At 31.9% G+C, this 22,997-nt stretch overlaps 1 protein-coding gene across 1 annotated transcript in view; it reads left to right on the top strand.

Annotated features, from left to right (window-relative positions):
* Window positions 1-22,997, top strand: part of NCAM2 (neural cell adhesion molecule 2) — a 325,026-nt gene that overhangs the window by 59,307 nt on the left and 242,722 nt on the right. Inside the window, 4 exon segments of the mRNA XM_069472428.1 lie at window positions 10,427-10,501; window positions 13,907-14,113; window positions 16,133-16,276; window positions 22,736-22,873. Of these exon segments, the coding sequence (XP_069328529.1) occupies window positions 10,427-10,501; window positions 13,907-14,113; window positions 16,133-16,276; window positions 22,736-22,873 (564 nt within the window).

The raw sequence follows: 22,997 nt of genomic DNA, 5'->3' as shown, positions 1-22,997 counted from the left end.
ATTTGAGGGTTAAGTTAGTTAATATAAACATGCTTCTTAAAGCAGTGCACATAATTAATATCTTATTTATGTGTTTTCAGTATATAGTACCCCAAGAAAAGAAAACAAAGATGAGATTGCTAAGAAAAACATATATGTAAGGTATATGTGGAAGAAGAGCTGTAACCAAAAGGACTAAAATAGTAATATTCAGGAATATGAGAAGAGAATAAACATGTAGGTATCAGGAAATAGGACAGTTAAAGAAGAAAGTAATCATATCTAATCCTTCATTAAATCAAATAAAATTAAAACTGAAAATTATTATTGGATTTGAAAATTATGAAGATTATAGTTGATCTTAAGAACATTAAGCTTATCAGTAGAATGGAGAGGACAGAATAAAATTGAATAATTAATGGGCACCTAGAGAGATTGTTTATTTATTTATTTATTTTTAGAAAATATGATGAAGACAATTAGAATACACCATAGTAATTTGAGAGAGAAAAGAGGGAGATGATTATTTTTCTTCTCATATTATTAGATTATTTTGTTTTCTTCTTTTTTTGTTGTTTTATTTATTGGTATTTATTGTTTAGGATGACAATGATTATATAGTCTTCACAGCTTGGCAAGAAAGAGCCAAGAGAAAAAGCTACACTAAGGAGGTTGACCAGTTGTTCTTAAAAGGACAGAAAACAATACCATGCCCATGAATCAGAAGAATCAACATTGTTAAAATGCCTATACTACCCAAAATGACCTACAGATTCAGTGCAACCCCTATTAAAATACCAACATCGTTTTTCACAGATCTATAAAAAATAATTCTATGCTTTGTATGGAACCAGAGAATACTCTGTATAGCAAAAGCAACCTTAAGCAGAAAGAACAAATTGGGAGGCATCAATTTACCAGACTTCAAGCTATACTATAAGGCAATAGTGACTAAAACAGCATGGTACTGGCACAAGAACAGAGACATAGACCAATGGAACAGAACTGAGAACCCAGATATAAAACCATCCTCATATTGCCATCTGATCTTTGACAAAGCAGACAAAAACATACACTGGGGGGAAAAAATCCTTATTCAATAAACAGTGCTATGAAAATTTGATAGACACATGTAAAAGACTGAAACAGAATCCACATCTCTCACTTCTCACAAAAATCAACTCAGGATGGATAACAGATTTAAACCTAAGGCATGAAACTATAAGAATTCTAGAAGAAAATGTTGGAAAAATTCTTATAAACATCAGCCTAAGCAAAGAATTTATGAAGAAGACCCTGAAGGCAAGCATAGCAACAAAAAATAAATAAATAAATGGGACCTGATCAAATTAAAAAGTTTTTGCACAGCCAAGCAGCTATCATGAAAGCAAACTGACAACCTACAGAATGTGAGAAAATATTTATATGCTATACTTAGAATAAAGGACTAATAATAGAATCTATATAGAATGCAAGAAAATCAGCAAGAAGAAATCAAACAACAACATTAAAAAGCAGACAAAGGACATGAACAGAAACTTTTCAAAACAAGACAGACTAATGCCCACAAACATATCACAAATGCTCAACATCTCTAATCATCAGGTAAATGCAAATCAAAACCAAAATGAGATATCACTTAATTCCACTGAGAATGGCTTTTATCAACAAGTCCCAAAACAACAAATATTGACATGAATGTGGAGAGATAGGAACACTCATATACTGCTGGTGGGACTGCAAACTAGTACAACCTCCATGGAAAGTAATATGGAGATACTTCAAAGAGCTAGAAGTAGAACTACCATTTGATCTAGCAATTCCATTAATGGGAATCTACCCAAAGGAAAAAAATATACTCTATACAAAAAAAAAAGGCATCTGCACTTGAATGTTTATAGCACCATGATTCACAATTTCAAAGATGTGGAAAAAGCCCAAGTGCCATCAGTACATAAGTGGATTAATAAAATGTGGTATATGTATACCACAGAGTACTACTCAGCCATGAAAAACAGTGGTGATCTAGAAACTCTTGTATTATCCTTGATAGATACTAAATGAAGTATCACAAGAATGGAAAAACAAGCATCACATGTACTCACTCACCATCAAATTGGTATTAATTGATCAACACTTATGTGCACATATGATAGTAACATTTATGGGGTGTCTTGCAGGTGGAAGAGGGGAGGTGGGGATGGGCATATTCACACCTAATAGGTGTGGTACAAACTGCCTGCAGGATGGAAAAGCTTGTAGCTCTGACTCAGGTGGGGCACAGGCACTATATGTAACCTAAACATTTGTACCCCTGTAATATTCTGAAATTAAATAAATAAATAAATAATTTTTTAAAAGGCAGATAATCTAGTGACTGAAATATTTATTTTTCTAACTTAGAATAAGAAGTGCAAACAAATTTAAGTGTAGATATAAAGAATATGGAGGTGGAGAAGAATTACAAGGAAAAGTTTGTTTTCTTGTTAAAATTTGATGAAACAAATAATATTTTTGATAAAATATTTATAGTTATTAGATTTTCTAAAATGTTGTGTGTTAGAGTTTCTCTTTTAAGTGATCCCAAGTTTCACAAAGTTCATGAATATTGTAGCAATTTTCAGAAGTTACTAACCACATAGACTGTTTTAATATGGTGAAAATGCAATAATAAAAAGAATAAGTAAATAATGTAAATAATTTTCTCAGAATAGATAAATTTTAAAATATGTTTCAGTGAGAAAAGTTTATTCATTTGATATAATCAATAATTTATAAGGACCTTTTAGAAATAAGACAGACTCTCTGGGAGGTGCTGTAATTACTAAATAAGTGTCTTAGTCTTTTAACTCCCTTGATGTGAAGGCCAAGTAAAATAAATTGCTTGCTTGAAAAATATTGCAAGTCGTACCAACATAAATCAGTGCCTTAAGTTATCTCTGCATATCTGTTGGGATTCTAAGTTATTCCAAGTCTGCTTTGTGTGAGAGAGGTAGTACACTGACTAACTGTCAGTTTTTAAATCTCTGGAGGTGATAAACTGGAAATTTCAAATGACCTCACTAAATGTTATATCAAAGCAAAGGAATCTTATTATCCTGATGGGACTTAGAAATGCCAATGACTTAATTAGATTTATTTTCCTATAAAATTTAAAAAAAGTACCTTTTGATTATTTAATCTGCATGCTTACGTAAATTATAAATACTAATTTAAGCTTTGTTAGGCTAGCAGTTATCTTTTAATCATTCATTTATATATTTACTTATTTATTTTCATTTCAGTAGATTTAGGGGGCTTAGGTGTTTTTTTGCTACATGGAAGAATTGCACAGTGGTGAACTCAGAGTTTTTGGTGCACCCATCATCTGAATAGTATACATTGTACCTAATCGGTAGTTTTAGATCCTTTACCCTCCTCTCATCCTCACCCATTCTGAGTCTCCATAGTCCCTTGTATTACTCTGTGTGACCATATATACCCATCGTTCAACTTCCACTTATAAGTGAGAACATGCAGTATTTGTTTTTCCATTCTTGGGATAGTTCACATAAGATAATGACTTTCAGTAGGAATGTAAATTGGTACAACCTCTATGGAAAACAGCAATTATCTTTGTTATAATATTATCTGTGTTCTATTTTCAAAAAATAATTTTCATTTATAAAGTAAATTTATGGCTTTATATGTGCTCCTGCTTTAACATGAATATGAGAAATATCAACAAGTTTCACCCCTCTTTTTTCTCATATATAAACACTCATATTGGAATGTCTTTCTCTTTTTGGTGACCATTGTGTCAAAGAAGTAGAAAATGTTAATATCTTTGACTTTTTCCCTTTATCACTAATGTTCTAATTAATCACAGAGAAAACTTACGTTGAATTTTTTTGTTGCATCCATTCCTACCTTTCCACATTCTTGGCTACTATTCAACCCAGATACGTGTCATACATAGAGTATTCTACAGTGCTTATCCCGCTTTAATCGGATTTATCAGTCATCTGCCATCCTGACCAGTTGTAACTAAATCCCCATTTTACCAGGTTAGTTTATATTTATACATAATTAGTAGATAGAAATTTAAGTCCATATCTTTTACTATGGTTTTTGAGATCCTCCAGAGTCTTTTCCAAACTTTTTCTTCAACATATCAACAATATTCTATATGAGATGAACTTCATCTATATTGATCTAAAAATTTCCTGAATGTTGCTTGAATATTTCTCCCTTACACAATATGGAATGCTCTCCCTCTTTTTGTGTTTTTACAAACAATATGTATGCCATGTTTTTGGTCTTTTTCAATTTTATTGTCCTTTATGAAGCATTCATGATCATAGATTTTATAATGGCCATGATTGATACACACCCTCTTGTTTTTCTGTTCATATAATTTATGTAGTTCAATTGTCTTCCCAAATAAATGTTAAATCCCTTGATGCTATGAACTATGGTTATGGTTCTGAGGTTAGGACCATAGCATAAAAGAATGATTTGCCAGTTGCATATAGTTCATAAATACTAAGTGATTATGGTAAATAATTTTTAATTTATCCAACTCTAAAGATTGTTATTGCATGTACTGCTTTGAGAATTGTTCAAAGAGAACAGATATTTATCAAAACTTCATTTTTAAGTCTTTGGGTTTAAAATTTTTTCTCGTATAAGATTCTCTTGTGAGATACTTAATGATATTTATGAATAGTTGGATGGTAATCAAATGTATCATTCCTGTCCAGTTTTTTCCAAACATTACTTTTTGGCATTAGAAAACCATTTAATTTTCTTCTGACATTTGGGTCCAGACTCAGTCATTTGGAGGTGGGCACAGGTCAAGACTGATCACAAGAAGAAACCCTGAATGTTAAATCACTAGAGCAATGATTACGACTGACCTCAAATTTTAGTTTTCTAATTTATACTAGCATGCAAATATTTTAATATATCTGTAGAGGTCAATTAGAGCCAGTCTGATCTTTGGGAAATGTACCAGAGAAGTATGTTTTCTTTATATATTTTAATTGTATATGACAATGAAATACATCATTGTGCCCAGTCACCAAAATGTCCATGAAAAATATGACTTAATTAAGGGGTAAATTGATAATTTGTACTGAATGAAAAATTAACCAAGTATTTTAATATAAATTAACTAATTAAGACCATGCTTAATTTCATTTTATTACAATGAATATATATTATTTATAACTCCCATCAGTAAATCAGTATAAAAATTGTCCAGAACTCTATTTGACTTTTAAAGTGCCCTTATTTTTCAAGGTCTGTCTTTTCTATACATTTTTCCTTAGAAAAGTAAATTTACTCCAAAGGTCAGTGGTAAGAATTATTTAAGTAATAATTGGCAGACATTCCTCAAACTCTCTGATATCCTTAAATTCAATTTAAAGTAATGAAGTCATTCCAAAATTACATGCTGTTAATACCGTCAATGTTCTGTACCTAGTATACAATAAGCTCTAAGTAAATGTTTTTCCATTATTTTGCCATCCATTCATACATTATCAGTTTAGGAGAATAAAAGTTTGATTGATGAGCCCTGATTTCCATGAATTTATATTCAAATTAGGTAGGGATGTGAATATAATTATCAACATTGTTTTATTTGTTTAATGAGAATACTTACTGATCAAAGGTATTTATTTGTTGATACCATAGATAGAGCTATCAGGCATTGTTTTGTAAAGCTCCTCATATTTTAGATTTCATGAGGCCACAGGAATATTTTGAGCAAATGTGGGGAAGTCTGAGTCAGATTGGGGGAAGAGAGGGAATTAATCCTAGTCATCTATAGCTGTAGAAGCATTGTAGGGGGATAATTGGAAATAAACTTGAAAAAGTACATTTTCTTTCAATTAAAATTTGTATAATATTAATTGGATAAATCCAATCCACTTTTAAGAACTTTGAGTATGAGGGTGAAATTAAACACAGATTTAGAAAGGTATGCATGCTGTAGCCTGAGAAATATTTTGGAGGGAAAAGAGATTTAAAGATGTAAAAGTCAGAAAAAGAAATATGAAGGCTGACAAAATATATTGAATTAAAATTAATGAGTGGTTGAATAGTATTTCATTGTGTGTATATACCACCGTTTCTTTATCCATTCATCTGTTGTTGGACACCTAGATTGATTCCATATCTTGACTATTGTCAATAGTGCTGCAATAAACATGAGGGTGCAGATTTCTTATCAATATATTGATATCCTTTCCTTTGGATAAATACTCAGTAGTGGAATTGCTGTATCATATGGTAGTTCTGTTTGTAGTTTTTGGAGGAACCCCCATATTGTTCTCCATAGTGGCTGTACTAGTTTACATTTCCACCAACATCGTGTAAGAGTTCCCTTTTCTATGTATCCTTACTAGCATTTGATAATTTTTGTATTTTCATAATTGCTATCTTAACTGGGGTCAGATGATACCACATTGTGGTTTTGATTTGCGTTTCCCTGATGATTAGTAATGTTGAGCTTTTTTATGTCTCTTCTTTTGAGAAATGTCTGTTCAGATCATTTGCCCTTTAAAAAAAAAAAAAATGAAATCCTTTCATGCAAGATAGATGGAACCGGAGGACATTATGTTAAGTGAAATAAGTCTAGAACAGAAAGAGAAATACTGCAATGTCTCATTCATATGTGGAAGCTAAACAAATTGATCTCTAGAGCTAGAGAATAGATAGTTTGGGTTGTTTCCACATCTTTGCGATTGTGAATTGTGCTGCTATAAACATTCGGGTACAGCTGTCTTTGTCATAGAATGACTTATGTTCTTTTGGGTAGATGCCCAATAATGGCATTGCTGGATCGAATGGTAGGTCTATTTGAATCTGTTTAAGGTATCTCCATAATACTTTCCACAGGGGTTGCACTAGTTTGCAGTCCCACCAGCAGTGTATGAGTGTTCCTGTCTCTCCGCATCCACGCCAACATGTGTTGTTTTGGGATTTTTTGATAAAGGCCATTCTCACTGGGGTTAAGTGATATCTCATTGTGGTTTTGATTTCCATTTCTCTGGTGATTAGGGATGTTGAGCATTTTTTCATATGTTTGTTATCCATTCTTATATCTTCTTTTGAAAAATTTCTATTCATGTCATTTGCCCACTTTTTGATAGGGTTAGTAAATTATGATATATGTATACCATGGAATATTACTCAGCTATAAGAAATAAGAGTGATACAACATCTCTTTGGTTCTCCTGAAGAGAGTTGGAACCCATTATATTAAGTGAAGTATCCCAAGAATGGAAAAACAAGCATCACATGTACTCACCAGAAAAATTGGTTTCCCTGATCATCACCTAAATGCACATTTGAGAATGATACCAATCCGATATCAGACTGAGGTGGGGGCTAGGGGGAGGGGATGGGTGTATGCCTACATGATGAGTGGGTTGCGCACCGTCTGGGGAATGGTCACGCTTGAAGGTGCTGACTCGGGGAGGGGATGGGTGTATACCTACATGATAAGTGCAATGCGCACTGTCTGGGGAATGGACACGCCTGGAGCTCTGACTTGGGGGGATAGGCGGTACATGGGCAACATATGTAACCTGAACTTTTGTACCCCCATAATAAGCTGAAAAAAATAAAATAAAAATAAAAAGAACTAGGTTAGAAAAAAAAAAAAGAATAGAATGATAGTTACCAGAGACTGGGAAGGTTGGAGCTGAATGAAGAGAGACCTGTTTAATGGGTACAAACATACATTTAGATGGAAAGAATAAGTTCTACTGTTATAGAGCATAGTAGGGTGACTCTAGTTAACAACAATTTATTGTATATTTCAAAATAGATAGAATATTTGAAAGGTTCCCAACACAAAGATATGATAAACATTTGAGGTGATGGATATCTTAAATACCTTGATTTGATCATTATACTTTGTATGCATGTATCAAAATATCACATGCATTCCATAAATATTTACAATTACTCTGTATCAATAAAAATAAAAATAATGAGTGTACGTTGTTAAAAGTAAACAAAAGTGCATACAAATTATATTTCAGAGGTTATATCACCAAGAGTTGGAAACTGATTCATGTTGACCAGTAAGCAAATTTTGGTGGAAGGGAAACGGGTTCAGTTTGCAAATAGAAAGTTTGAAATTAAAGTATATTATCCAACTGAATGTTAGCTGCGAGTTGGAGACTGTAGGATTATATTTTGGGAAAATATAGATTAAAAGTACACAGATAAAAGGGAATTGATGCCCTGAAATAAGATGGTATCTTAAAGGAGAAACTAAAGAGAGGAAAGAAAAGAGAACGAGGGACATAATTATAATTTTTTTCTTTTTTTTCAACCCTATAATCTCTTTTCTGCCTCCTTCCCTTCTATCTATAGACATTCTCAAGTCTTCTCCAATATATCAAATCCCTGCCCTTCTGCCCAGAATTGTGGATCCCAATAACTCCCTCCATTTTCTTAGATTCAAGCTTTTTATAAAGGCAATCTCAAACTTCTTGAGTTCTGCAATTTACCTCTGTTAATTTCATTCCACTGAAACTAAATTCACCTACAGAATTGTTACTTCTTTAAAAGAAAAATTTCTGTGAATTTTCACTAGAATTGGCATTTGTGATGGTTTTTTAGATACTCTCTTTTTGCTTGATTCTACTAGTTCTCATTCTATTCTTTCTGACTTGTGCTTTTCTTTATCTGTTTCTCTCTGAAATATTAGATTTACTTGAACATTTGTTGAGCCCCTATAAGATAAGAAGCATTCTCTGAGAATTGGGGTGTTATGAATAAAAATAGGACCCAAGTATAAGAGGAGAGAAGAAAGCCATGTGACCTACCCCAAATTTTCCAGAAATGTTTCTGAAAAAGAACTAATTTAACAATTGAAGACAGGAAATATCAGGAAACTTATTTTTAAAACCTTAAAAAACATATGTGACGGGTCTTTCTTAAATATTTTGTTCCTTTCTCATGCTTTTGATGCCACACTATTTCTTTAAACATTTTCACATAATTATGTTATTTTCTTAGTCTAAAAATTATTAGAAATTCTGTGGATTTATTTCTCCCTTTTATTATTTCTGGAAATTGTTGCTCATAGTGCCTTATTTCACTATGTGTTTTTTAACATCAGAATGTGCATTTAGATCAAAAAGAGCCTCATTTATAAAATTCTTGGGCAATCTGGTCTGAGGATGTGATTCTTCTGAAGGTTTATGTTTGCTTTCTCCACGTACCTGTGAGCCCTACATGTGAGACTACTTTTTAGTTCAGTTTCTCAGCTTGGGGTTTCCCAAAGAACCCATGTTTATAATTAAAATCCAAAACCTGGGATATGGTAGAACTTCTAGATAATGTAAGGAGAAATATTTTCCCCTTACCCAGCAGAAGAGAGGCAAGTCTCCCTGTCATACCCCATTCCTGGTGAGTTCATTGATTCTATACACTCTTTGAGTGTAAATATTATTCTGGTCCAGTGTTGTCTGATGTTATGAGTCACCCTGTTATTCTAGACAAGTTTGGATCTTATCTCTGTGTAGTTCATGCTCACCTAAACAAGCCTTTTGCTTACTATGATTAGCAAATTCCCAGTGCAGACTTGTACTCTAGTTTCATATATAAATATATACACACCCACACTCATATATATTTATATTTATGTTTTCCATTTATCCTTTGCAGTTTCATTGCTTAATGAAAGCTCAGCTATGCATTTCTGAGAGCATGGGATGGTGGAATAGATTTTGGGGAGTGATCACACTATCTTGTTCACTGTATTGCTAAAAATATATATGTCAATTCATATTAAAATGACTTTTTCCTTACCTTCTAAAATTCTAGAATATTCATCTCTTTTATTTCAATTTTAACAACAAATGTTTAAAATATTGAGTATCTCCTCTATTTTATTGCCATCATCTTGGTTCCTTTACTTAGCTTATTGATCTTGTGAAAATCAATGCTCATTCACCTTTCCCTAAACAACAATGCTGCCTTCCCTATGTGTGCCTCCTTGCATGGAAATATTTTAGTAGCTTGTCAAAATGTAATTTATATCTATGTTTTTATTGTTGTAATTATAGTAGAGGACTTATTCTTTCAAAGCTCCAACTTTTGGACAAACATTTTGCTATTGCTCAATCTGGTAGTACATATAAGGCTTAGCCTGTGAATAAAGGAACAGGTGTCAGAGTATGAATTTGATTATTTTCTTGAATAACAAAATTTCAGCATATTAACTTGAATGTGTGCTGTATTTGATCTGGTTGTTAAATGCATAATAATGTAACATATATGATGTTGGATTGCATTTTACAAAACTTTCATTTTTCTTTATGAGTAATAAAATTTTACAGGGAACGTAATTGCCGTTTGGACCACGTGGATTAGACATTTTGTATTAAAATCTTAGAAATCATGTTTAAAACCACAATTGATTATTACTCATTTTTTTCAGCTCTTCTTCAAGTGACAATTTCACTCAGCAAAGTAGAGCTCAGTGTGGGAGAATCTAAATTCTTCACATGTACAGGTATGTATTCCTATAAATATTTTCAGATTGCTTGTTTTCTGCTTTAATTACTAAATAAAATATATTGACTAAATTTAAATAGTTAAAAACTCAATTCTGTAAAAGTATCATCTTATCATTGGGTTTATAGTGAACAGAAAAGTGTTAATAATCACATTTTGCATATTAAACACTATGGGCTTTGTTTCTGTTAATTTCTATTTATTAATTTTAACTTCCAAACTAGATCATTTACTTAGAAAATAACTTATTATCAAATGCAATGGGTGTCTAAATTTAAATCAATTTAAATATTATTTCTGTCTAAATAGTAATATTAGGATGAATGTACACATTATAACTGAAACATCTTTGTAAATATGCGGTGAATGTCACATTGCATTTTAGTTACACTTGAATGAAAATTTTAAGACAAAAATATTATATTCTTTTAAAAAGCAAATATTCATTTAAAAATTAGATAGCTGTTTAATCAGAAAAGAGTTTGCATATTTTTGTGATTATTAGTCGTAAGTATCATATATCATGATGCCTAGGGAAAATCATTAATATAGGGGCTTCATTCAGTATAAGTATGTACATACAGAATTTTTTCAGAAGATATTTAAATACTTCAGCATCAAATTCTAATTCAATGTATTGTGGAACTCACAAATGAACACATTCTACGTCTATTTAGATTCGTCATATTCATTTTTATACAAGCTAGCCTTCATACCTAAAGTTTTCAAAAATATTCACTTAGTTATAAAATTCCTTATGAGAATATTTTAGATTTGTTTCTAATCCTGATTATACTAAATCAATTCAAAACTAGATCAAAATAGGCACCAGTGACTTAAAATTCATCATAAAAGTTGTCTTGAGAATGGCATGGCTTATTTAAATTATTATTAAAATTATTACCATTAGAAACAGTGGTGTACACTCGTAGTTCCAGATACTCAGGCTGTTGAGGCAGGAGAATCACTTGAGCCCAAGAGTTTGAGGCTCCAGTGTGCTATAATCTCACCTGTGAATAGCCACTGCACTCAAGCCTGGGCATTATGGTCAGTACCCATCTCTTAATAAAAAAAGTAGTTATAATAACATACGTACTAATCATATTCAAAGTGTATGTGTAGAAAATACCAAAATATCTCATCTTATTAACCATTAATAGAGCCCATGATTTCATCACACATTTGCCTTCCAAAGATCAGAATTGATAGGTCTGTTAGTACATTGTTTTTTATGTTGACAAATGGAAAATCAGGGAGTAGAAGACAGATTGACATCTATCTGAAATCATGTATTATGTCAGAAGGGCTTTGGCAAAAGAGTATAGGTCACTGTTTCTAAATCTCGTCCATATTTTCTCTACGTGGATGCATACACACACATATACATACATTGAATTGCATGATATAATATCAGGATAATAAAATAGTTAAAATGAATTTTTAAAATAAAATGAAATTGTATTATTTTTATTTATTCATATCAGTAAGAAATTTATCACATAATGCAATTGCTTTTATGTATTACATAGGTCAAGTAAGATGCAGTTTATAAATGTGAATTAACATCATTCAGTGGTACCGAGTTTTGCTCTTAATAAGACAATCTATGTAAACCTTCTTTTCTTTTATATAAAGATGTATCACCAAGAATTGTACTATAGTAATGAATATGGTCTTATTTATATTAAATATAATAGAAAAACAAGATTCTAAAGAAAAAGATGTGGGAAAACTAGGCAAATCCAAGTACTAGTATGTGTTTTTTCTATTATTAACACAATGGTGACTGTACAGATATGACTCTAAATTTCTAGTGCCTTAAAAACTTAGACATCTGAAATTAAATAAGATAAATTTGTTTTAGATTTAAACTAGAAGATAGTTATACCCTCAGAGAACTAACAAAAAAGTGTGCCATGCGTAGTAAATACATTTTTATAACAACATTGGAAAAATGAAAAGTTTAATGGAATTTGTAAATATTTTGTACAATAGTCCAGTCTTACCAATATGGAAAGTTTTGATGGACATTATTATTTGCTAGATATGCCAGGAAAAACAGAGTTATGACTGCTTCATGAAAATCCAGATTAAACTTTCCATAATAATGGAATTTTCTATCATATTATTAAGAATGAAAATATCTAAACTATTTCTCAGAATATCCTATTTAATTTACTGCATAAAATGAGATTTTTTGTATTGTTCAAATTTAAAGTGATGCTCATTTAAATTATTCTTGTGTTACTTCTCTGTGGAGGCAAGAATTAAAACAAATCCCCCACCTCAAATGCATTATCCTGTACTCACCATGGTTTTATGATTTGTTGAGAAAAACTGAAGATAACATTACTAAGAGCCATTTAAGAATCACTAAACTTTGTTTTATACTTTTGCTCAAGCATGTCTAATTTGTTATAGAAAGTAGGATAATCTGTTTCTAAAACCATTTCTTAGAAAAGAATGAGAAGGAATAATTTTCTTCAAAGAGGTCCTGCAGATGTTAGTTAACTTTACACATTTTCCTCTGATACTTTTGAGTTAATAGTGTACGCTGCTTCCACAAATGATCTCTCAAGTAATTAGGTAAAATACATCCTTTTGGTGACTAAAAGCAAACACAGGATGCTTCAGCTTTTAACAAGAGGATAATAACCTAGATTCTGAATTGGAAATCTTAAATAAATGTTTACCCTGTAATGATTTGGTTGTAATTACCTAGCAGGGTAAGTATCATTTCAATGCATTCTAATTATCATATGATTAAATAGTTAAAAGTTTTAGATTAAAATTATGAAACTACTCATTTCAGTTGGGAAAAGAGATTAGGACTTCATTTTAAAAATGGTCATTGACCTTATCTATACAATTTAGTAACTTGGGAAATTAATTCAAAATTTAGTATTATCAAAGGCCAAAGTTTGTTTTGTAAAAGATTTACATTTTTGTTAGCTCTACATTATTAGGGATAAAAGTGTTGTCTTCTGACCCTAGCAGAGATACTTGAGCAGGTGAAATAATTTTAGTAATCATATTTCTGTTCATTTATTATCTATCAAGTGAGATTTATGTCTAGCTCATTAAGGCAGTTTCAGTACTTAAATGTAGTAATAATCTATTGATTTCAACTGTCACAGCTTAAATATCATACAGGAAATTTCCTATGGAACTTTTGGATTTTGCTTACTCAAACAAGATTGAATCCTCAATGTTGGATAAACAAAAAGGAACATTTGTGCTAACATTTGTGTTTACTTTCAATTTTGTAAGATTTTCAGATTTCTAGTCTTTTATTTGCATTTGTTTCTCAATCGCTAAAATTGTTACATAATAGTAAACATCAGTGCCAAAACAAGAATTCAAAATGTATTTTCAAACCTTTCTTTTCCACGACTCTTTGCAGCAATTGGTGAACCTGAGAGTATAGACTGGTATAATCCTCAAGGAGAGAAGATAATTTCAACCCAGAGGGTAGTGGTGCAAAAGGAAGGCGTTAGGTCACGATTAACCATTTACAACGCAAATATAGAAGATGCAGGGATATATCGTTGTCAAGCAACAGATGCCAAAGGACAGACACAAGAAGCTACAGTAGTTTTGGAAATTTACCGTAAGTCATATATTTATAAGTTTCAGTTGATTCAAATTGTAGCTGTTTAGAAAGAATTCAAACAAAATAAAATGTATTTAATTTTTTTTTTTAATTTTAATGGATTTAGAATATACAAGTGTTTTTTTTTTTTTTTTTGTTACATGAATGAATTTTGTAGTGATGAAGTCTGGGCTTTTAGTGTATCCACTACCTGAATACTGTAAAACTAACACTCATTAAGAACTATGTGTTATGCAATGTTCTAAGACTTTCAACAAATATTAGCTTATTTATGTTTTCCTAGATTGTATCTTAGAATAGATAATAGGTAGTAGGTGGCTACACATATATATGGAACCAATTCTGTTAGTTAAATACTATAAATGAAAATGTTTCCATTTTCTCAAACTATTAAATTTCATTGGTTCAACAGAGAATAGTGGTTTATTTAGTAGTATGAAATATATCAGGGGTAATTTTTGGCTCTAAAATAATTGGTCTTGATTAGAAGAAATGAAATCTCATATTTCACAGCGCTGACCATTCTAGAATCAGAATCTGGGGAAGGGTCAGTGAATAGGAGAAAACAGACAGAAAGCTGAAAACTAGTAGAGAATGGTTTCTAGCCAGGATTTTCTACCATTAGGCATTGTTATTAACAAGGTGTTCCACAATTACACTTCATTTTATGACTTGAGATGTATGAATTTCTATGTCCCTTTTTCTTTCTCACATTTAGGAATGATTTAGCTTTTAGGAATACTGTTTTTGAAAACTGTTAACTCCTTGGGTTTGAAACCAGTCCCTCAATTGCTTTGGTGACCTTGAACAAATCACCTTACACCTCTGTCTTCAGGTTCCTCATCGGTAAAATGAATATAATAATTATACCTTCATAATACACAGATTTGTTTTGAGAACTGCTTTAAATAATACTGGAGTGCTTAGAAGAATGTCTTAAATTAATATGTGGTAGTTAGCATTTCTACCAGTGAAAAATTATACATATTTTTAGATACAAGCGCATAAGCTGGCTCATGCCTATAGCTTTTAAAATATTAATCTAGAAATAGAATATGAAAAACAAAGTAACAACATTCCCACAGTAGGACTTCCTGTTTGATGACCAGGGCAATTTCTTGCCATAATGTTGCTTTTGTTTTGTTTTGTTGATTTAGCCTTTTTTTCCTATTAGATTCTAAACTTCTCAAAGAATATTTTTCTAATTTATGTTACTCCCTGAAGTATATATTTCACAATAGCAAACAATTAAATTGAAATGGTCATTTCATAGACACAGTATTTAGAAAGTTATTTTATTATTTTAAATGATACAAAGGGGGATTCCCTGATATTTTATTTGTGAAATAAAAAATATTTTTTGCAAGGACAATAAATTACTTTTGTGAAAATTTCTCCTCGAGCATAAATATCCATGTTCATTCATTCAGTCATTCAACACATTTATTAAATGTATACCCAATACTATTCCAAGCCCCAGATGGAGACAAACAATAAATAAGCTAAAAAATACATAGATGCTAGATGTACATGCCACGGAATTTTATGGAAAAGAAATTAAATGGGACTAGACAGATAGAGAATGTTGAAATGGAAAGGGATATTGCTATTTTATATAAGGGACGTTGGGCAGAAAAAATCTGAATGAATCTAAAGAAGCGTAAATGCCCATGGTGAGAAAAAAATGGAAGTGTTCAAGCAACTTCTAAGAAGACAATTTGCCCAGATCTCAGTGACTAAAAAGAGAGGGAGAAATTGGGATCAGAGTTGTAGGGTAGACTACATTTTATATAGGATCTGGTATGACATTGTAAAATCTTTGGGTTTTGTTCTCAGTGAGATGGGAAGTTATTGGGTAGAGAAATTAGATTCTAAAGTTTTAAAGTATCTGGGCTTGCCTAATTATTTTATTATAACACCAATAGAATATAGAATCTAGAACATAGAATCTAGAACATATTATGGGAGAAATAAGAAATAATACCTATTATGATTTGTTTTACTTTCCTGATACAGAAAAACTCACTTTCAGAGAAGTGGTATCTCCACAAGAATTCAAACAAGGAGAGGATGCAGAAGTTGTTTGCCGAGTTAGCAGCTCACCTGCTCCTGCTGTCAGCTGGTTGTATCATAATGAGGAAGTCACTACTATTTCCGACAGTTAGTATTTTGGTAACTCCCTAAGTTATATGTTCTAATAATATTGAAAATTTTAAAAAAATACTGAATCTATGTGGCTGACTATAGAAATTGGAATTTATGACCTTAAATGTCAAACAACTATTTTGAGAGCCTTAGAGCTCTAGACTAGGGTTTGGCAAACTAAAATGCTAGGGACCGCAGGCCAAATTCAGCCCCGCTGCCATTTTTTTGTTAAGTTGTGATCAGAATACAGCCATGCTCAATTGTTACATACTGATTATGGTGGCTTTGGGGGCAGAGTTGAACAGCTGTAGCACAGATGGTTTGGCCTGCAAAATCTACAGTAGTTAATATCTGGAGATTGACAGAAAAAGTTTTCTGACCCTTGCTCTAGTTTCAAAGAAAGATTAATGCTTATAAACAGTACTAAGTAAATGAAGGAGTACATCCTTTGGCACTCAGATTCTGTATTTGTAATCCATACATGATCCCATGTGCTCCCTATATGTAAACCTAAAACAATATCTGTAGGAGTACTGTTTATTATTCTGGGGCTGTTCTTTCAAAGACATCTACATGTTCCAGATATTATGGGAAAGTGCATATAGATAATAGACAGAGAAAGTGCATTCACTCAAATTGTCTCCATGATTTAGATTTAGACTGAGCTAAAATTTCAGAATAATATGACATCTGAAATTGAAAGCAGAATTTGCTTACATTATGCTCCTTTACCATTGTGCATAGGGAGCATTTTCAATATAGGATATTTTTCAATGCACCTGCATTGCGGAGAGGTAGAAAATAATTGAATCGTTAAAATACTTTCCATCTTGGATGATTCTGTTTTGTGTTTCCAAGGCATGGAACTTCTACAGTATAAAGGAGAGAAAGAAGACAGCATCTATTTTTGAATATGTAGGAATAATGTATCATAATCATGTTCAATAGTCATTTTTTAAATGTTGAGAGCATATTTCTGAGCTTGGCATATTCATTGCTTGTCAGTTATGGACTAAAACTGTTTCTATTATAATAAGTTAATGAGAAGCAGTACTTTATTTCCTCTTGCTTTATTTTAGCATTACTCTTTAGATTTTATTAACAAGTCACATGAGTAAATTGTGTGATACATTTCCAGCTCTTTTCCTCTTAATAATAAAGAAAGAGCACTTATTTTACAGCAGTAAAATGACAGTGTCTAAACATTTTTAGATTGTCAAATCTTAAGCTTCAAGTGTACATCTGGTTTATTGTAAGCCTTAATTACAAGAAGGTTTTGAAATGGGTAGAAAAAAAGCCTCAAAGCAAAGATTGATGGTCAAGTTGTGGCGGTGATAGAGGAGTGATGCTTCTATACTACAGCTTGTACATGTTTTCCCAGGATCCCAGGGGGGAATGATGTAAACCTGACATTCCATTTTGGCCAAGTGTTCGTTGACCTTGAAGCTTTGAACAAGCTTTCTAATGGTTCTGTGCCTAAATCACTGTTCATCTGTAAACAATAGAATATTACATACATTTTAAAACACTGATTTTGAGTTGTAAACAAGACATGAGTCATATAATATTCCCTCAGTGCCCACAGTGGACGGGTTCTGGGCTATCCCACAAATACCAAAATCTACACATGTACAAGATCCTGATATAAAATAACGTAGTATTTGTATATAACTTATGCAGATACTCCAGTATACTTTAAATCATATCTAAATTACTCAAAATACAATGTAAATGCTATGTAAATAGTTGTTATACTGTATTGTTTAGGGAATAATTATAAGGAAAAACTTGGTACAAGTTCAATGCAGATGCAATTTGAAAAATGTATATTTTTCATCAGCAGTTGCTTCAATCCAAGAATGGGGAACACAAGGATACAGAGGCCCAGCTGTACTTTATTTTTTAAGTGAATAAATAAAATATTTGGCTATATTTCAGATTCTCAATAAATTAAATTTATCATTCTCATTTCTTGTTATTGAGTTCTTAAATTTTGGAATCAGTTTTACCAAAACTGTATGCACTTATGTTATATCTAGGACCAGAAAATCCAATGTGTGGAAAGTGACTATAGTTTAACATGAAATATAACAATGAGTTGCATGGCAGGCAAAAAAAGAAAGAAAAAAATAGTAATTATTTTTTACTGTAGGATTTAAAGTATTCAAGTGAATTGTGAGGAAGGAACACTTTTCTGACCTTGTAATATTGGAGGAACTTGCCCATAGTTCATTTCCAATCAATGTGTGTACTTATGATGGATTTCCAAGAAGTAATATTCTTCATCTGATTATACTTTATATGGTTCCTTTATTAAAGATAAAGGAATAAGATTAGGTTTATAACTATCAAAGGAATGTGTTTAGGCAATTAGAATAATATCATGGATTCTGGTAAATTCTTATTGCCTTAATGTGGTGTGAAAGTAAAGTTTAGATGTTCCAGATGAAGCAATAAAGGCTTGGAAATGTTCAACTTATTAGTTATGCTTTTGATCACAGCTATGGGGCAGGTTTTCAGAATTAAAATTCCTACAGAATGTAAGTGGAGGTTTTCCATGTTGCTCATTGAAAGATCCATATGCTAGAGGATCCAAGCATTTAGGGAGTAAAACTCACATTATATTATAAAAATTGAATATCTGGACTTTTAATGTCATGTTGATGGAGGGATATTCTGTTTGCTAATTAAACTCCATTACTGCTTTGGTCAACACCTAGTTGATGTGCATCACATGTACTCTATAAAGAAGTACAACTATTATATACCCAGAATAATTAAAAATAAAAAACAAAAACAAAACAAAAATATATAATTGTATGCAAACATTAAAGAAAAACTATGGATGAAATCATCTTGTTCAGCAGAATTTTAATATAATATATTACTAACATAAAAGACTCGTTCAACAGTTATTAAACACCTAGTATGCCAGATGTTGGTTATTCATGGTTAACAAGATAAACAAGTGTATTATATTACCTTCAAATTACTGATGGTCTAGAGGGAAAGATCCCTAATAGATAAATCAGTAAAACAAAATATGTTGAGTCTATGATAAGGAAAGTACAATAATAGAAAATGATAAAAAAAGAACACCTAAACTATTTGGTCAAGAGTGAGTGTCAAAGATGCCTGTCAGGTGGAAAAAGTTACCTTTATATATAAACAAAGATTAGCCCAGCAAAAGGTGGTGGAGATTTTCAGGAAGAGAGAACACCATGTGCAATAGCCCAGAGATGAAGGACAGTCTGGAAAGCACATTCCAGAAACTGGAATATGTTTATTATAACTAAAATATATGAGTAAGTACAACTTGAAGACTTATTCTAGTGGATAAATGTAACTAGGACTTTTTAGTAAAGGACTAATAAGAAAGGAAGCTGGAGAAGAAGGCCAAGCCAAATAACAAGACCTTGACATCTGCTAAGGAGTTTGGAATTTATTCAAAAGGTGACATCACTGAAGGGTTTTAATCAAGTCAGTGGCATTATCTAATATGTATTTGAGTATGACATTAGTAAGTTAGTAAAGAGAATGAATTGGATGGGAGGCAAGGCAAAACTTTAGACACTGAGAATAGTCCAAATGCTAATGAAATAATTGCTGAGGGAGAAGGTTTAGATTAAGTAATGATAAACGGAGGAGTGATAAGACATGGGGTTTGATTGGGTCTGCAGACTAGGGCATTTAGGTATTGAGGATGATTCATGGAATTTGCCTTGCATACGGAGTTCTATAACTTACGTAATTTTCCTTAGGCAACTAGTTCCATGTAAAGGCATGTTAAGACAGAATTGGAGAATGCCAGATGAGAAATTTCAGGTGGAGGTAGTGAGCTAAATTTTAGACATGCTGGTATTGAGGTAATTGCAACCCTTCCAAGTAGGCACATCTGGTAGACTGTTAAACAGCTATGGAACTCACAGGAATGATTTGGTCTGAAAAAAAACTTTGAGTCATTAAGATATAGATAGTAATTGAAGTTATAAGGGTAGATGAGACAAATCATTGAGTGAGTGTAGAATGAGGAAAAAGAAGGACTTAGAAATAACTAGGTTAAAGAAGTATAAAGCAGACACCTTATTGGGTATTATTAGATTTCATTTATTTTTTCTTACTTTGATAATGAAAATTGGATTTCTATATAACTGAGAAAAATATAATCTGTGATACTAAAAAAATAGTAATCTCCACAATTATGTGTGACTGACTAAAGCAGTGCTTTCTTCAAATGTTTTCTGGAAACGCATATTAATGATGTCATCTTTTTTATAGTTTGCTAGCAATAGTCCATGGGCTTTACACACACATTTGGTATTTGACATGTAATTTTCACGTAGATGGTTTTCTGTGTGGAAAGAAATTTTTGTATACATAAACATACATAATGACATGCATTTAGATTTAGCAAGTAGTTACTGCTTTCCTAATATACTAACAGTTCTCTCACAGTAGAGATAATGCATTAAAATGACCATTTGAAAATAAAATTTTTCAGTTAGAAAAAATGCCAATTTATTCCCATCAAAACATGTATTATGTAATTATAATTCTTTCTCTTTTATATCAAGCATTACCTGCCTGATTAAAATGCTTCCCTGTACTATTTTTCCTAATTCAAATGAGATGTAAACACTAACAGGTATTATAGTTAAAAGATGATATGTATTTTAACAAGTTAGAAAATGCAATATTATAATGATTTAAGTATGGTTGAGTGTGTCTCTCCTAATTTTGAACTTTTTTATTTATAATTGCTTCTCATTCTAATTTTCTGCCATGCACTTTAAAACAGGATATTTTAATTGACTTTCAAACATATGAATTTCCAGGAGTTCTGGGTTATTCCCGAACTATTTGTGAGTTATACTTTAAAGTTTGTTGCAGATTTTTTTCTTTTTAATCCTCATTCTTTCCTTTGGTGAGGAAATTTCATGTTTGTTTATTACTTTACCAGGAAAGGATCTGCATAAACTTTTTTTTTATCTCTCTTCTTAGGGTCAAGCAAAAGAAGAAATAAACATGGGGAATTTTTACCTCCTGGGCTGAAAACCATGTGGCTGTAGCTTTCTAATAAGTATTTTTTGTCTGAGGGAGGCTCTGAATCTACACACTTTCACTTTTTTTAGTCATCTCTTAGATAACAAGTAACCACTTGCTTGCCTGTTTTAATGTCTGTCTAGAGCCTGATAACTCCTCTATTTGTTGTGTCTAGCCCAAACTTCTCCCCTCCCATTAATGAATTACCATGGCAAATTAACTCCCAAATCCAAGTGGCTTCCTACCATAGTTTCTCATGGAAATCTCAATTGGCAGCAAGGGTAAAATAGGATTCTACCCCGCATAACCATTCAATAATCCAGGCTGACAGAGGCTCTACTTTTTTCACATGTGACTTCAGTGATAGCCCTAACCTCCCCATCAAGCCAGCACATAGGGGAAAAGCAGTAAACATTGGAATAGGTCCACAGAGTAACCTACAGACTGTAGATAACTTAGCGGTTACATACCTTAAAATAATGGCATTTATATTAATACTTGACCAAAAGATCCAAAGGAGATAGAGGCTTATTCATCAATGGATCTTACAGTATCTAGCAAATGGGGATGATGGTCAATGAGATCAATTGGTGTGTTAATCAATGAAATTTAAGATTTTGCCTATACAATATGTTTCAAAATAGGACTAGATGTGAAAGCCTTCCTTAAGTGATAAGAGAAACAGTTTTAACACTGCAACAAAATCGTGATGGTTATAAACTGAGGCCAAACATGGAAAATATTGTCCAGATTCAATGCTGCTTTAAGAAATCATTTAATGCACATTCTATACTGGCTTATTTTTGTATGTATGCAAGTGCATACACACACAAATGGAATATTTAAATAAAATTAATGAAATCTGAACTATTCATTCCTAAAACAGATTATCTCATTAGCCAAAAAAATCCCTTAAGTAAATTTGAGATATAACCATTTTCATATCCTTTATGTGACTTGAATATTATTGAATCATTTAGCTGCCTCCTCGGGGTATGCAAAATTATTAGTTTAATTATTGTATGGGGTAGAATGTTCAATGAATTTTCTTATCCTTTTCTAACCCAAGTTGCTACATATTTGCAGTCAAAAGTTTTCATGTCTGCAATATCTAATCTCTCTGCATTGTTATTTTATGTATCATTTCTGCATTCAAAGCACCAAGGGGAAAATAATATCCCAACCATTTCATGTGGATATAAAGTCTCGAATGCATTTTAGGAAAAAAAAAAAAAAAAGGTATAACAAAGCAGTGTGGAGTGAAACATTGAAGTCATGAAATTACATTTTACTTTCAAATTTGAATTTGTTTGTTGATGAAAAGTTTGATAGTGTCAGACAGTGCCATATTTTAACTCTTACCAATTTAGAGTACACTGGACTCAGCCTTCAGTTACTGATATCATTTTCTCCCCTTTGCTTACTTTCTAGATCGGTTCGCTATGTTAGCAAACAATAATCTGCAGATTCTCAACATCAATAAGAGTGATGAAGGTATATACAGGTGTGAAGGAAGAGTGGAAGCCCGGGGAGAAATTGACTTTCGTGATATCATTGTTATTGTTAATGGTAAGCAGTCAATAATTTGCACATATGTTATGTTTCATTTTATGTTTCATTTTAGCAATATGTTTCTTAAAAGAGCAACCGTGGAAACTCAAAATCCAAGTGTTCCCTAATTAACCTCTTCTAT

This window comes from Eulemur rufifrons, chromosome 7 (assembly GCF_041146395.1).
Source record: "Eulemur rufifrons isolate Redbay chromosome 7, OSU_ERuf_1, whole genome shotgun sequence".
Lineage (NCBI taxonomy): Eukaryota > Metazoa > Chordata > Mammalia > Primates > Lemuridae > Eulemur > Eulemur rufifrons.
The sequence above is the reverse complement of the archived record's forward strand: the minus strand, read 5'-3'. Positions and strand labels throughout refer to the sequence as shown.